The sequence below is a fragment of the Triplophysa dalaica genome, chromosome 9 (assembly GCF_015846415.1).
Source record: "Triplophysa dalaica isolate WHDGS20190420 chromosome 9, ASM1584641v1, whole genome shotgun sequence".
Classification (NCBI taxonomy): Eukaryota; Metazoa; Chordata; class Actinopteri; order Cypriniformes; family Nemacheilidae; genus Triplophysa; species Triplophysa dalaica.
This window is the reverse complement of record NC_079550.1, coordinates 10998062-11013118: the sequence shown is the minus strand read 5'-3', so window position 1 is coordinate 11013118 and position 15057 is coordinate 10998062. Positions and strand designations below refer to the sequence as shown.

The 15057-nt window shown below is 37.2% G+C and overlaps 1 protein-coding gene across 5 annotated transcripts in view; it reads right to left on the bottom strand.

Annotated features, from left to right (window-relative positions):
* The window catches only part of cadm1b (cell adhesion molecule 1b), a 162379-nt gene that overhangs the window by 133352 nt on the left and 13970 nt on the right, over window positions 1-15057 (bottom strand). The window contains exon 1 of one of the 5 annotated variants that reach the window (XM_056757759.1): window positions 12301-12391. The exons of 2 other annotated variants lie outside the window; for them this stretch is intronic. In XM_056757759.1, coding sequence (XP_056613737.1) covers window positions 12301-12376 — 76 coding nt within the window. In that variant the 5' untranslated portion in view covers window positions 12377-12391. Of the gene's footprint in view, window positions 1-12300; window positions 12392-15057 lie in introns of those variants that run through there. 2 more of the 5 variants (XM_056757755.1, XM_056757756.1) reach the window with 2 other exon arrangements.

The following is a 15057-nucleotide window of genomic DNA, read 5'->3' as shown; positions in this document are numbered from 1 at the left end:
TAAACCACATCTGTCGTCGTGTTTTTGTTTGACAATGGCAGGAGAATGTGGTTAAATATCATCTTGTTGTGTTGTTTAGTGCCACAATTGACAGAATAAAGTCTCCAATTTGATATTTTAAACTCCTTATGTAGCCAAATCTGTGCTGGTTTCTATTGGCCGCCTCCAGTTTTCCCTTTGTTTTGCATCCAGCTACTACCCGTGACGTAAGCGTGACATCGGCGAGAAGGTGGTCTATATTGTAATATTTCCATTTTGACTGTCATTTCCATATCAGCTTGGAAATTTTCCAAATAACCTAAAATTATGCCTAATTTCAGCCAGACAAAAGAAACATCTCAGGAATGAATTACATATGTTTCAGCAAAAGATGTTGAGGACCAAAATCAAGAGCAGGTACTCACACCAGCAAACAATTGCATGTGCAGACAATCGCTATTTACTGCTATTGTGCATTCAGGATTTCTTCATTTTTAAAATCAGCAGTTTTTCCCCGTGGTTCACGCTGCCCCACAAATGCCAACATGTTCAACATTCTGAAGTCGACTGTTTGCTTACGATGGGAAACACAGTACAAACACAGATTAAACAAAACCCAACAACCATTAAAATTCAGTGTTTGTCAGCATTTGCTGGGGCAGGGCAATGAAAGATTCATCCGGACAGCTGTTTCACCTGAGCTATGTTTATGAGACTATCCAAATTTAATTTGAATCATCCCTGTCAAATCATCCCTTGTACTAGCATGAATAAACAAATACACTCAAGCTGTGACGGCCAACAAATCTCATCAAATGATTTAATTAGCAGTTAGTAGATGACCGCATGCATTAAACTTTCATTATCGAACACTTCATGGTCAGGTAGTTTGCGATTTTTGGTTTGCAGAAAAGATAAATGTACTTCGGCAAATATGTGAGGATTAAACACAGAAATGAGTTCAATACCACTTGACCACAAAAAAAAAGATTGAAGAATCAGATTGAAAAATGGATTGATAACGACTGCAGTTATGTTGTTGTATTCGGTAATATGGAAGTGAAACAAATAATATACAAACATCTAAAAGCCACTTTCAGAAATTTCTATGTAATCCTTTATCTGCTGCAATACTATTAATGTCTTAATTATTTGTATCTAGGACATTGTGTTGCAAATCGTGATTAATCTGAATAATTATTATAGTGTTTTAACATACAAATGTGTTTTATTTTTTTAGCAAGAGAAACTCCAAATTTCTATTTTCCATTTACAGCCACAATATGCTAAATGACGTTTTGTAAGAGAGTGGAGATCGCCCATCATGTTCACAGATGAGGTGACGAATGAATTTATGTCATCGTAATGAATTTGCTCGCAAGTAACGTGGAATGTACGTTAGCCGCGATTGATATTGGACTTTGTCAATTGATTTGGTAGCATAATGCTACACAGTTTTACGTGTTGAAAACAGTCATACAGTCGTCGTTTAAAAAGTAAATTTGAATGAACCCACAGTATTTACAAGTAAACAAGTATATTTACAAGTATTTTTGTGCGACATATACTGTATTTCATAGGGTTACTGCATTCATAACTATTCAAATAATCTGTGCATGAGTATTTCGTGTACAATACAATTTTTTGTTGCATACCTGTCAATTAAAACAAGCAAGAGTGAAATCTCTGTCCATCTAGAAAACGCCATGCCAAAAATTAATCCTTGTTTTATTTATTCGTTTGTCCATAAACATGCTTGCATCATTTGCCTATGTTTACAATTTTTTATGGTTTCCTTTACTCGCCAAAGACTAATCGTGATCCATAATAACAGAATAACAGTTGTTTAGTCCCAGATACTGTATAACAACTTCCGCATTTGCATGTTGCCATAGTTTCTACAACTGCAAACTGAGGGTAGTGCGGAGCAGGGGATATTAAGTCACTGATATGCGACATATACATAGGAGACAAGGGACGGGCCATTATTAAAAACAGGATTTTCTCTGGATTTGCACATTCTTGGGAACATTTGGGATCATGTAAATACACAACTGCTGTGAAATATATCACACTGTGCAAGTGATTTTTGGATATTTCATCACAAAATTATTCCATATTGTGGCATTAAAGCAGCACTCTTTGAATGTCTCTTTTTCAGAAACAGTTTTTCTGTCGACGTCGCATGTCTGATAAAATGTGAGGGGCTGAATGAGGTTTTACAAATAATCCAACTTCCATGGCAGCAAACCAATTACTGAGGCTCAGATAACCCTGTCAGGAGGAATTAACCATTGTTTCTCAAAGGCCAGTCAGAGCTCTCCACTATCTGCGTCACACTTGTTGCCTAATGTAAAGTTTATGTGGCATGAAGCATTCAGCTCTTATTTCTCACTTACTGTATGTTTTGTCTGTTGGATGGCTTTGCATTTTGGGATATTATGTATGCTGTAATAACTGTCAACGCGAAACCTATGTTGCAATGAAATAACTGTTCACTATCAATAATTTTACAATGGTAAGACCTTTGAAGTTAGTATGATAGTTGATCATTTGTGACTTTAAATTTAAGAAAGTGAAATGCATAAAACATACTTGAAACATATGCCAACCGTTTAAAATAAATATATCAACTATTATAGTATAAACCTGTATGTAATACAATGTGTAATAAAAACACCATCCCTTCACTCCGCAGTTTCTCTCAATCTTTTAACAAGTGGATCCAGTCGTGTATCTCAGCTATTTCTAAGATTGCACTCTTCTGGACTGAGATGTCTGTTCATTTTCTGGCTTGGATGTCACAGCCCCAAGAGCCCCTATTATCAGTGGAACTACTCTTGCTTTGGTTCACAATATTCTTCCTAGCTTCTCCTTCAATTTTTTATATTTCTCAAGCTTGTCACTCTCTTACACATGCTGGTTTTGATCCATGTCTGTGACATATGTATGAAAACAGCCGTTTTCGGCTTCAGTGTCTTGCAACGCTGAAAACAAAGATGTCTAGAAGATGTTTATGATTTAGAATGTATGTAAAACTGCTCTTTCTAAGATGTATATTAGATGTTTTTATAAAGAAGATGTTTTCACGATTCTTAGCAGACATCTTACAGAGGAAGCTTTGCTATCTGGGATTTGATAAGTATTTATGAGGCACAAAATGGGCATTTCAAGGTTGCGTTATATTCAAACAGCAATTTGAACACTATACAACAAGAAAACAACCTTATTTATAAGAGACACAAACAGGTGAATCAACCATCCAAACAAAGCGATTCACTTCACTTTCTAAAACTACGAAAATGCAAACAAACAAATACTCACAGGTAAAGTGCTGTCTATTTGTATCCTCTCTATATATATACTGTATATAACATTTGTGTAGTGTTAAACTACTTCTGGAGCAGTATTGTTTACGTTTAGCAAAATCAACAGGTCTATTCATAACCTAAAATATGATCTGGAAATGATGCATTATGTCATGCTAAATCTTTTTTCACTGGAAAAAAACAGCAACACTGGAAACAGAAATATGTTAGTGGTGCAAACCCTTTCAATGATGTTATCATCTAATTTACTACTTAACTTGGAATTCTATAATACACCAAATAAAACAACAAACTAACTTAAGTTGTGGTGCTCCCCTGTATTACATTTCTGCCTTTGAATTACACAAATCAATAACCTTGTTAAGTTAAATTTAAATAGCTATTGTGTTAAGTGCTCACAGCTCTGGATGGAAACAGAAGAGCAGAGGCGAGAGATAACATCCCCATTGAATAGATGAGAAGTAAACTACTAGGATCTTTAAAAAGAGACACACTTTGATTCCAAGCCAAAGTATGATGGCTCAGAATATGACTGTCCTGAAGCTAATGGTATCTTTTAAATCCCATCTAAGACTTAAAGCCATCACAGACTTGTATCAGAGTGGAGAAATTTAAAAGTGAACCTGATTTATTCAAGTGACGTGACAATTTTAATACAATTAACTTAACATCCCTGTAACTTTCTTCCAACAGGGAAATGGTTCACCTCTACAGTCTACAACACCTTGACAAGTTTATTATCAGAACTGTATCACGGACACGTGGCGCATCACGTTAACATCTATTTAAATGAATGAGACAGGCGCACGCTTCATATACAGGAGTTAACATCGACGGCAAGGATAGGTTTCAGCTGTGTTCTTAATGCTGTGAAATGACATTAATAACACGTCGTGCCTAACAAAGCCATATGCAACAGGCAAAGCTGAGCCGAGAGAATTATCCCATCGTGCAATTCTGCCGACCTACGGTTATTCAATCTGACACATTTGATACTGTGCCATTCCTCAATCAACCACAGAGAGGCTTCATTACACGGACACCATTTCCCCCGCCGGACCAGCGATCAATAGATGGCTGATTCGGGTGAATTAATATGATTTCTATGGGTGCATTGTCCTGATTCAACAATGACAAATAATAAATGAAGATTCTACTATAATTAAGATGTGTATTAGATAGTGTATTAGAAAGTGTATTATTATAGAATCTTTCAAGTCACAAGTTATAGAGTACTGTACGGACACCAGCAAAATTAATTTCAATTTATAGCAACATGCCTACCCAAAAGATATCATTACAACACTCTATGTAGGCTGTGCACTACAAAGTGTGGCAAGTTACCTAATATTAACCTAACTATTCAAGAACCCGATCCAGTGTGGAATTAAAAAAATAAAAAATAAATGGGTTCTAATGCGTTTCTAATGTCTTTTGGGCGCTCTTGCGCAAAAACTCTGAATATGGGACACAGAAGAAGAACAATTTACGCACACAAACATAAATTGTGTCCCAAATGACATACTATACACTAAGTACTTTAACTAAGCACTATGCACTCAACCATGTAGTGTATGAATTTTAGAAGGGTAGTATCATCCCAAATGGAATACTAAACGATTTTATTCTAACCAAGAGTATGTAGTGACTGAGACCGATCAGAGACGCAATAACTAGTTTTATTTCTTAAATATAACAACAACAAGCAAGCTAGTCACCAGGGGTCTACCCCCAATCTAACACCCATGCAGGACAAGATCTCTGGTGACCAAAGCAAACACAAACCATCATGATAAGAATATTTTACGACCGAATGTATTGTAGGGCGATGTGCTCTCTTTACTCACTTTGGGGACAGACATACAATCCTAAATACATTTATATTAAAATGTACATATATTTATTTATAACCTTTCCATCTATTGATGTTCTTGTTGTAATGTCTGTTTTAAACATTAATCCAAAGTATCCATGAATGTGTGTATAGCTACTATTACTAGATTTGTAGCCACTCATTTAACCAAGATGATATGTAGATCATGTTTGGTGTCTATGAGCTGCATTTGTGATTTCTTTAATGTTAATGTTTGTTGTGTTTCGGACGGTAACTCTTTTTATATTAGGTTCTTCTAAGCAAAACACCATGTGAAAGACAAAGACAATAAACTTTCCCTCCAGAGTTGTCATCTCCTGATTTGTTCAGTCACGTGTGTAGGATGTGACATCCTTACAGTTTAAAAGAGACCAAAAGAAGAGTCTCTTGGGTTTTTATTTTGGTTCTCCAGGTTCGTTGTATCTCTCTATCTCTATCTCTTCTTTCGTTTTGCTTTTCTTTTTGCTCTGGTTCTGTCCTTGCCACCTCTACAAGGGTAGAACTATCTTTAAAGGACCAGCCTTGATCAACTGGAGCCTCAACAAACTGTATCAGGACACTTTCTTTCTTTTGATGGGCAAGACATGCAAGTATCATACCAAGTCTTATTAATGGATGCATAGAGCATCATTTATACTTTTGACAAAGGTGCTTTACGAGAAAAAAATGATGTTTTGTTCAGGCTATTGATCTTCTGGATATCATATACTGCCATTAATCCATGATCTATTCTTCTCTCTGCTTCAACTTCAACCTTCTTCCAATGTTAAACTGTATGTTTGTGTGTGTATGTTAGATTAATATGTGTCTAGTCTAGGTAATAAAGTCACGCTTTATTTCACATGTGACGTTGTTTGTAGTTCATGCTCATAATCCAGAGTCCCTAACCATGCAGATTCTTGCTACCTGCTTGTAATGCTAAATGATTACCCCAAATTATGAACTTTGATCCAGATAACTATAATTGATCATAATCAATTGAATTCATCACAATTTGGGCTGATATTTCTGTCCATTACAAAGGGTGGGGGAGAAGATATTGCTTATAATTGTGACCAAACCTCATGATCATTCTTAGAAATTTGGTGAAAAATAGTGTTTAAATAATACTGTTCCTCATTGAATCCATTGAATCCCAGACGAGCACGAATGATGTCATTCGCACAGCACAATGTGTAAAAATAATTTGTACAATGTACATTTAAGGGAGTTTTCTTCTGTTTGCCCAACACAACTTTAGTCATCATCAGACAGAAGCGTTATCACTCTGCAGGAAAGTTTTGCTCGAGCAGCATCTGAAAGCCCCGCCTCCCAACCGTTACTTAAGCAAAACTGCGACCGTTGGGTGCGTGAAGTGTCCACAGTTCCACAATTCATATCTTCGGTTGGAAAAACTGCATCATCCGGGTCCTTAAAGAGAACTTCTTTTTTTAAGAAATTTAAGTGTGAACGCAATACTCACACTATACACAAAATGCTGTTGAATAGTGCATAAGTGTGTGATTTGGGACACACCCACAGTCCCAGGAAAAGGGCAATGGTCATATTCTATCGCTGTTCTTCAAACCTTTTCAGGTATTATCATGATGATAAAGTATATTTATAATGATTATGTGTGACTCAGGGCGTACTCACATATATCCCGGTTGCTCTCAACTGTGCTCCCATTGCTCTTGACCATCCACACCCGGGCACGCTTTTATCACTACGTTGCGACTGCTTCGAGGTTAACGTAAACAAAACGATCCCTCTCACCACAACGGAATCCTTAGCAATGTTCAGTTTGGGGCTTATTAGAGGTGTTTTTTGTGTCATTGTGATACGAGAGCAATACGAGAGTAAACGGCTCATTATGCTTTTAAATCACATTCCATACTTTATTATCATAAAGCCGATGGTTACACACAGCATTGCATTATGTTAGACACACAATATCTGGAGTAGTTTTGGCTGTGGCAACACGAGCCTGTTGTATTGTGCTGTGTATCAGATGTGGTTTACGGTGACAGCTGAATCCCGGGGAGGAATTAACACTCTTATAATTTACGTCATGCTTTCAGTACTGCGCTCCGGCACGATTTGCTCTCATACTGCCCCCTTTCCAAACCAAACCACGCTCCAGCCCACCTCTTCCAACCAGGCCATGGCGCAGTTAGTGAACCGCGCCCGAGCGTGGTTGCGTTGCGAGCACTCACACTAGTCAATCGAACCAGGCTTTAGGGGTGAAGTCTTGTAGTGATTTAAGATCGAGCAGTACTTCCTACTGATCAAAGAGCCGTAGTCCACAGAAGAGCTGTGCATAAAACACAGAATACATTTTCAGAAACGACTTTCACATGCGATATTAATGTGAATCACGATATATTTCGCACTGCCCTATTAAGGATATTTCAACCAAAAATGAAAATTCTATCATCACCTACTCACCCTCATGTCACTCCAAACCTGTATAACTTTCTTATTTCTGAAGAAAACAAAAGAAGATTTATAAGATTGCAGGTAAGCAAACAACACTGTCGCCCATTGTCTTTCAGTATACAGTGTGGACACAAAATCACTGAGACATTTCATCAAATATCTTCTTTTGTCTTACAAGGAAAGAAAGAGTCTGATTGTTTTTTTCTGCTGAATCACCCCTTAAATACATTTTGCTGTTTGATTTTATTAAACTTGATGCCCAGCATCCTGAAGCAAAAGTACTCAAGAAGCACTATTCTATAAGAAGAATCTATACGCTTTACCGAGTGTTATCATGACTGTGCAGACAGATGTTTCTGTCCCAGAACCTCGTTCTGTTCGAGGTGATGAGATCAACCACTGTGAATATCCAGCGTCCTGACATTCTTAGGTATTTAGCAGCTCTATTGAATAGCACCTCCCCTCTGAGTCACCATCTGTATGTTCTATTGATTGGTCACTCTCTCTAACTCAGACAGCTGGAGTCCCACTCTACGTCTCAACTGATCGATGGTGATGCGATCTACGCTCGAGAAAGCATTCACGATGTCACAGTGGATTCTATCTAGCTCGCACCTCTCTGCTTTAAATATTTTAAAGCTCTGAGAACGCAATCAATTTTCGGTTAAGGGGAGGAGGAAGAGACGCTATACAGACCAAAACAAAAACAAGGCTTGAGTGAACTTGGGGGTCTCTGGAGACGATGCTGAGACACTAAAGGTTCCATCAATGGCTAAGTGGGTCACATCTCGTCGAGCTTCGGTGGCATGTCATCGTTCATATGTTTCTGAACATTTTTCACGACAACACTCCAAAGCACGGCGAGATGAATTAGGTCATCGCAACGTGTGTATAAAGACACCTTCTTAAAGGTCTATGGGAAGCACAATGTTTGTAAACAGATTCGAAGCATACCAGTACAATAGAGGAGTTAGCCATGATCTCCAAATGTGTGTTTTTTGGAACAGATCTCAAAGGATGAAAGGTAAATAATTGACAGCAAGTTATTATTTAAAGAAATGGAATTCATAAGGTGTTTTGCTTACATTACGTGGCGTACTTTAAAAATGTTGAACTGTTGAAACGGGATGTTCAAAACAAAGAAAATTGTGAGGTATGATTTAATTTTATCCCCCTTGAATTGATGAGCTCATTAAAAGAAGTCAGGAAATGAAAGGTGGTTGGAAGGGAAGGTAAAAAATGGGTTTGCATGTAGAAGTGGGAAATTCGAATCAGCAATTCATTCATTCACAGAAATTCCAGAAATCTTTATTAATCTGTCATCTTTGTATCACCCCAAACATGTATATGATTCTTTCTTGTGTGGAGGACAAAAGAAGATATTTTGAGACGTTTAAGTGGTTTTGTGTCCATACAATGGAAGTCAACGGGGTCCAATGCTGTTTGGTTACCAACGCTATTTAAAATATATTTTGTGTTCTACGGAAGAAAGAAACTCAAACAGGTTTGAAAAGACACAAGGATGAGTAAATGATAAAATAATTTTTTAGTAAACTCAAGAATGACCCTTACAAATTGAATATGACTTTTGGTTGCATCAATCACAATATCCCAGAAATGAAAAGAACGTTACAAACCAATGAATTGTATCAACACCGTCAAGATGCTACACAGCTTTCTGTAGCTCTTCTGCGTCTGTTAAACCTTTGTGCCCTGATAAACAACACAGTTTGATTTTTTTATGGTCAGTTCGGGCCAACTAGGACACCCAATGAGCTGGGTCCATGAAAGAAAGGGCAGAATGAGAACAATGACAATATTTATCACTGGAGACAGGAGCCCCCTCCCCTCATCATATTCCACTCTCATTACTCCAGCAGTGTCATGAATGAAGCATTCGCTCACCACTGGGGTTTTCTTCAATCTGTTACAACTAATTGACTATGTGCCGCTGCATAGTTCACCACCAGTATCCTTTTCACAGCAGAGATAGTCTATCGGCTTCAAGCATCATTTTGTTTACGGTCTAGTACCGACGAGAGGATACTTCAGCTCTGATGTTTAGTAATACAGAGGTATAAACAGAAAAGCAAGATAGGAGAGGTTTTTGTAGCTCTTTGAATCTTCCTCTGTGCTTGCGAGTGTTTACTCGCTGGAGAGGGTTCTGTTGTGAACGTTATGTAAGTGGATGAGCAATATGTAATAACCTCAATGGAGCAGTATAACAGATTGCAGTCCCATATTAAAATATGGTCTGTCTGTTCAATGAAATACACAAAAATGAAGCAGAATTGTTGAGCTGTCAAAATTATATAACTTTAAAGGGCGCTTTGAACTTAAAAAGACTCCTTTGAAGAAAGATCCGAGTCAAGTTCCTTAATGACATGGCAAAAAAAAAACATTTAATTGTGCGGCTCAACTTAACTTTTTCACAACACCTCATCATCTTCACGCTTCTTACGAAAACTTGTCTCGGCAACTTTAGCATCTGGTGTGACCATAATGTAGTATTGTGCATTATTTAGCAATCAGCACAAGGCCTATTAAGCAGGGATAATGTAAATCTAATGAGCTATAAATTCTATGGCTTTAAATAGAAAGGAAAATTATGCTGTGGAAAGTGAATTCACCGGGGGGTATACGTTTTTAATGTACTGCCAATCACCAGTTTGTTGGGATTCAGGCCATTTTGAAAAAAAACAAATAAGTATCAGCGTGACAATTTCAGAAACACAATTCACCGCAAATGGTTTCAAACATTGCATACGCGCTCCGATTCTTCGACTAGTCTTTTCTCTGCGGCACGGGTGTGTTTCAGAGGGTTTCTTGCATGATTTTAGAAGATTTTAAATTACGGCTGATTGTTGTGGGAAGTGTCAGAACATTCATCTTCCAAAACATTCATCAAGGGCCGTCGTGAATTATGCAAAAGCTGCAGTGCGTTTCTAATATTTACAACTCCGGCTCCTCACACACCGATGAAGACTATACCTGTGAGTCATGCTCACTGAAAATGACCCTTCACATGAGGCAATTTACATGAATATCCTATCTCACGATAGGATTGTTGACCTGTGAGAATTATCAGAATTTTTATTATCTCTTATTCTATTTATAGATATATATGGATGAACTGTATAGTGTTCTATAGGGCAAATTTATATGTGTATACTGCTCAATATTTGCTGTGATAAACTAACATAGGCCTACAGTTCTTTTTCATGCTGTTCACTGCAGTCTACATGGTCATTAGCTTCTTTATTTGTTTCGGTAGTGGAGCTTTAAATCAAATTGTGAACTTACAGTTGTATAAATGTAAGCAATACATATTTACATACGCACACACACGCACATGCACACACACACACAATATATATATTTATACAGTATATATTCAGTTTTACTTTTTTTACACTACATCATCTTTAAACACTACATCACCTTTAGGTTCAGCGAGCAAACAAAAAAAAAAATCTCAATTAATACAGTCATAGAACTGCGTGTTATCATTATTACATCTTTTTTTGAGTACCGCAGGACATCACAAAGGATTTCATATCATATGTATAGAAAAAAAGGAGGATAGGCTATAAGAGGTTGGAGGGACTCATCTGAGACGATTTAGTGCATTGGGCACATATAGGACAGGATTCAAGAGGATTAAATTAAGTGGCTTTTAAGATTGTAAAGGAAAAACCCCTGTCCAAAAAACATTCGCATACAGCAACAGAACGCCAAAATGCTATTTTAGTAGGGCGGCAGCATCATCCAAAGATCTGTCTCAAACTGACGTGCGCACACTGACTGTACTCTCAGGTAACTCTTGCGATGCGCTGTGAGCTGCCAGTTATGACTGGGTCTAAGCTTTAAACATGGGCATGTTTCGACAATGAACGAAACGCCAACCATTTATTTAAAACATATATGAAAATGAGTCCAAAATGTACAGTATGACAGAACAGTGCTATCATATTCAGCGCGCAGTAGGGAGCAGTAACTTGCGGAAAACCTGTTGATGGATGGGAAGCGCACGGAGCGAATCTCGCAGCAAGCTCTGTACAACGGAGGAGCGTTGCCAATGGCAAAACACTCAAATATCTTGTAAGTGTACCAAAACCACATTGCATTAACAAGTACAATAAAAGATTCCATAAAAACCTCCCACGAAATAGAAGAGAAATGTTAAGTTAGAAATAAAAATGCATGATATTGCGCGCAATGTTTGAAGTAAATTAAAGCGGACTGTTTTATTCTGCACTGCGCGCGTTAGTCATTTAAAAGCATTTACTTCAGGGTAATAAAACATGTTCTAACGTTAAATGTATTGTTTTATATCACATTACAAAAATCCACTGAGCGCATTTGCAGTTTTTAGATATCCAACATGTGACTTCTGGCTGAGTGTAAAGGACTTACTCCCTCGCATCAGCAACATTATGCATCCTAAAACATCGGGAGAGTTCTTTTCTCATGCTGAAGAACCAAAAACATCATTCAGAACTGTCTAACGTGGTTAACAACACTTCATACCAAGGCTTCAGACTGTTCGAGTTAAACTATAACACGCACTTCAATACGCAGATATGTTTAAGAGTAATGTATTGAGAGAAAATACTATATGGAGAGCATCATGCGCAAGTGTTTTTACAAACTGCCCAAGACATCACACATTGTCGTTCATGCACACTACGCTTGTCTTACCTTTATGAAGAAACGTTGCTAAAATCGCGCAGAAAAAGAGTGAATTAGAGTGAGATCCGAATCCCGAGATCGCCATGTTGAACACCTGCTTCAGACTGGCGGTGCTAAATCACCTAGAGACGCTCGCGGGATAATGAGATGCGGAGAAGGGAGGGAGTAAACACGGGCACATACGCGCGCACCCGCGCACAAAATGTGCAATTCTACTGCAAACACTGTCACATGGCAAATACAAAAAGTGATTCAAAGGTTTACCTTTCGTGTATTTTAAAACGTTATGCCATCTATGACAAATTGGGATAACACTGGCTATGGAAACAACATCTCTGAAGTTAGGACTGAATTTAAATGTGTTCGTACAATGGCTTTAGGAAAGTTCACAATTTGTTCAATATATTGTTCAATGTACAAAATGTAGGAATTGGTCAAATGTGACTGTCTCGAGGTATTGGCGCATGCTGAAAATCACAACGTTCACACAGAGATATCAAAACTAGATGACGCATTAGGGTCTGTTTCTATGGGCCGGTATACGTAGGTCGTCCGCCATATTGGAACGGTGCGAGCCGGTCTGTGTTGCCAAGTCCGCGGATTTCCTTTGGAATTGGGTTACTTTGGGAATGTTGTTCCGGTTCGTTTTATTCACAGGTTAGGGGTGGGAGGGTTATGATATATAGCTTTAATCTAATGATTATATTATTTATGAATGATAAATTCTGCTTTTTAAACTAGAGACGTTAGGCTCGTGATGAAGGATTTTGTTTCGCAGATCTGGCAACCCTGCCAAGCCGGTCCGTTAACACCGAGAGAAAGATGACTGTGTATGATTATGAAAACATATTTGTTGTTGTGTAAACTCAAACGTTATATTTCCTACACTTACACATGACAGCAACGAAAGGGTATCCAATTCTCCGGGAATTATAATGCACAGCTATGGCTCCACAATGCTTTGGCATTATAGCAAACTGTGAGTGACGTCAGTGGACCGTTCCAAGATGGCGGTCGCGTCTACGTGCCCGGAGAGCTAGAATGCGGCATCTATCATGGTTTCACACACAAACAGCGCCCCCTGTGTTCAAGAGTGGAAAAAAAGTCTCAAAATTCACAGTGAACTATACCTTCAAATGTTTATCATTACCAATATGTCTATATGTTTATTATATTTACAGAAAACATCGTAAGCGCAGGTACGGGCTACTGAAAGAATAAAACAATCAAATTGTTTAAAGGAGTAGAACAACAAACACAAGAGACATCACAACAAACATATGGGGGAAAAATGTCATTGCAGTTGTCCAGCTGCTCACCCATAAATCAGGCTGAACACTCATCCATCTGTGTATGAGTATTTGTAGTGATTTATGAGAGCAATCATTTCGGTTGCATTCTACCGCATTAACCTGTCAGTCACTGTAAGTTATCTTAATGCAAATTAAATCTTAAGCATTCCGTTTTCGACTGTCTGAAGTACAAATTTTAACATCACATTTTAAGTGTATTTTGTTCAACCACACTACATTAGATATAGTAGTGTATGTGTTACAGGATACTTTAATCATGGCAATACAAAAATGTATTAACAAGTGGTTCAATAATTACATATTAAGTGCACTGTTCATAGTAATTATTTAGTACCCCTAGAATTAGCCTAGCCATTCAATAACTTCAATATGATCAATGTAATGCTAGTTGACCTACCTAATATGTAATTATATTGTAAAACCATAATAACTTTTCAGTAGTTATCACTAGATTTTCAGGTGAAAGCAAAACCAAACTAGTAGTTTAGATTAACTGGTAGATTACTGCATTAGCCATGTAAAGGTTATGGGTTTGATCCTCACGAGACACGCATACTGATAAAAATGACTAGCACATTAAAGGAATACTCTACCCCAAAATTAAAATTATGTCATGATTTACCCCTATATAGTTCCAAACCCTTATACATGTATTTGTTCTGCTGAAATACATTTAGAAGAATGTTAGCAGCTGAGATTTTTGGGGTAATCAAAAAATGGCACTCACATGTGCTCCAGAACTGTTTGCTTTCCTAGTTTCTTCAAAATGTCTTGTTCTAATTCAAAAAGTTTTTATAATATGGTAGTCAATGGTGCCCCAGAAATCTCAGTTGCTTACATTCCTCTTAATATAAAAACATCTGTCAAATGCATAGATGTAAATTAAAATCAGCATGCTTTGGCTACAGTCCAAGTTGAATAGTATTATAAAGAACCGTGGTTAGTAATATGATGCAGTAAGTAATTTAGTATACTAAATTGCAAATAATTTGTAATCATTAAAGAATCTGTTATTATTACAACGCTTTTGTAATAAGTATAAATATAATCATCACACAGTTAACTAACATTTCTTTACACTTATGTATACTGTAAGAAAATGGGTTTTGTGTTACTGTAGGTAAACCATAAATTAACAGTATTTGTCCATTTTTTAATTACAGGGGAAAGTCAGTGAGCTGCCAGTGATGTTTCCGTTATTTTACAGATATAAATGCATTTTCCGTTTTTATACTGTTGGCTTACCATTAAATTTGTGAAATTGTCCTAATTTTTATTGTAGGCATACCATTAAAGCACAGATTTTTTTTTTTTAAACAACAACTTTAAAATAATAGAAAAAGTAAACATTTTTGCAGTAGTTATACCGTTTAAAAAATCTTTAAAAAACAGATATTTTTTTACTGTGGGCACACCGTCAATTAAAGGAAAATTTCCTTTAAAAAGCCTGTGT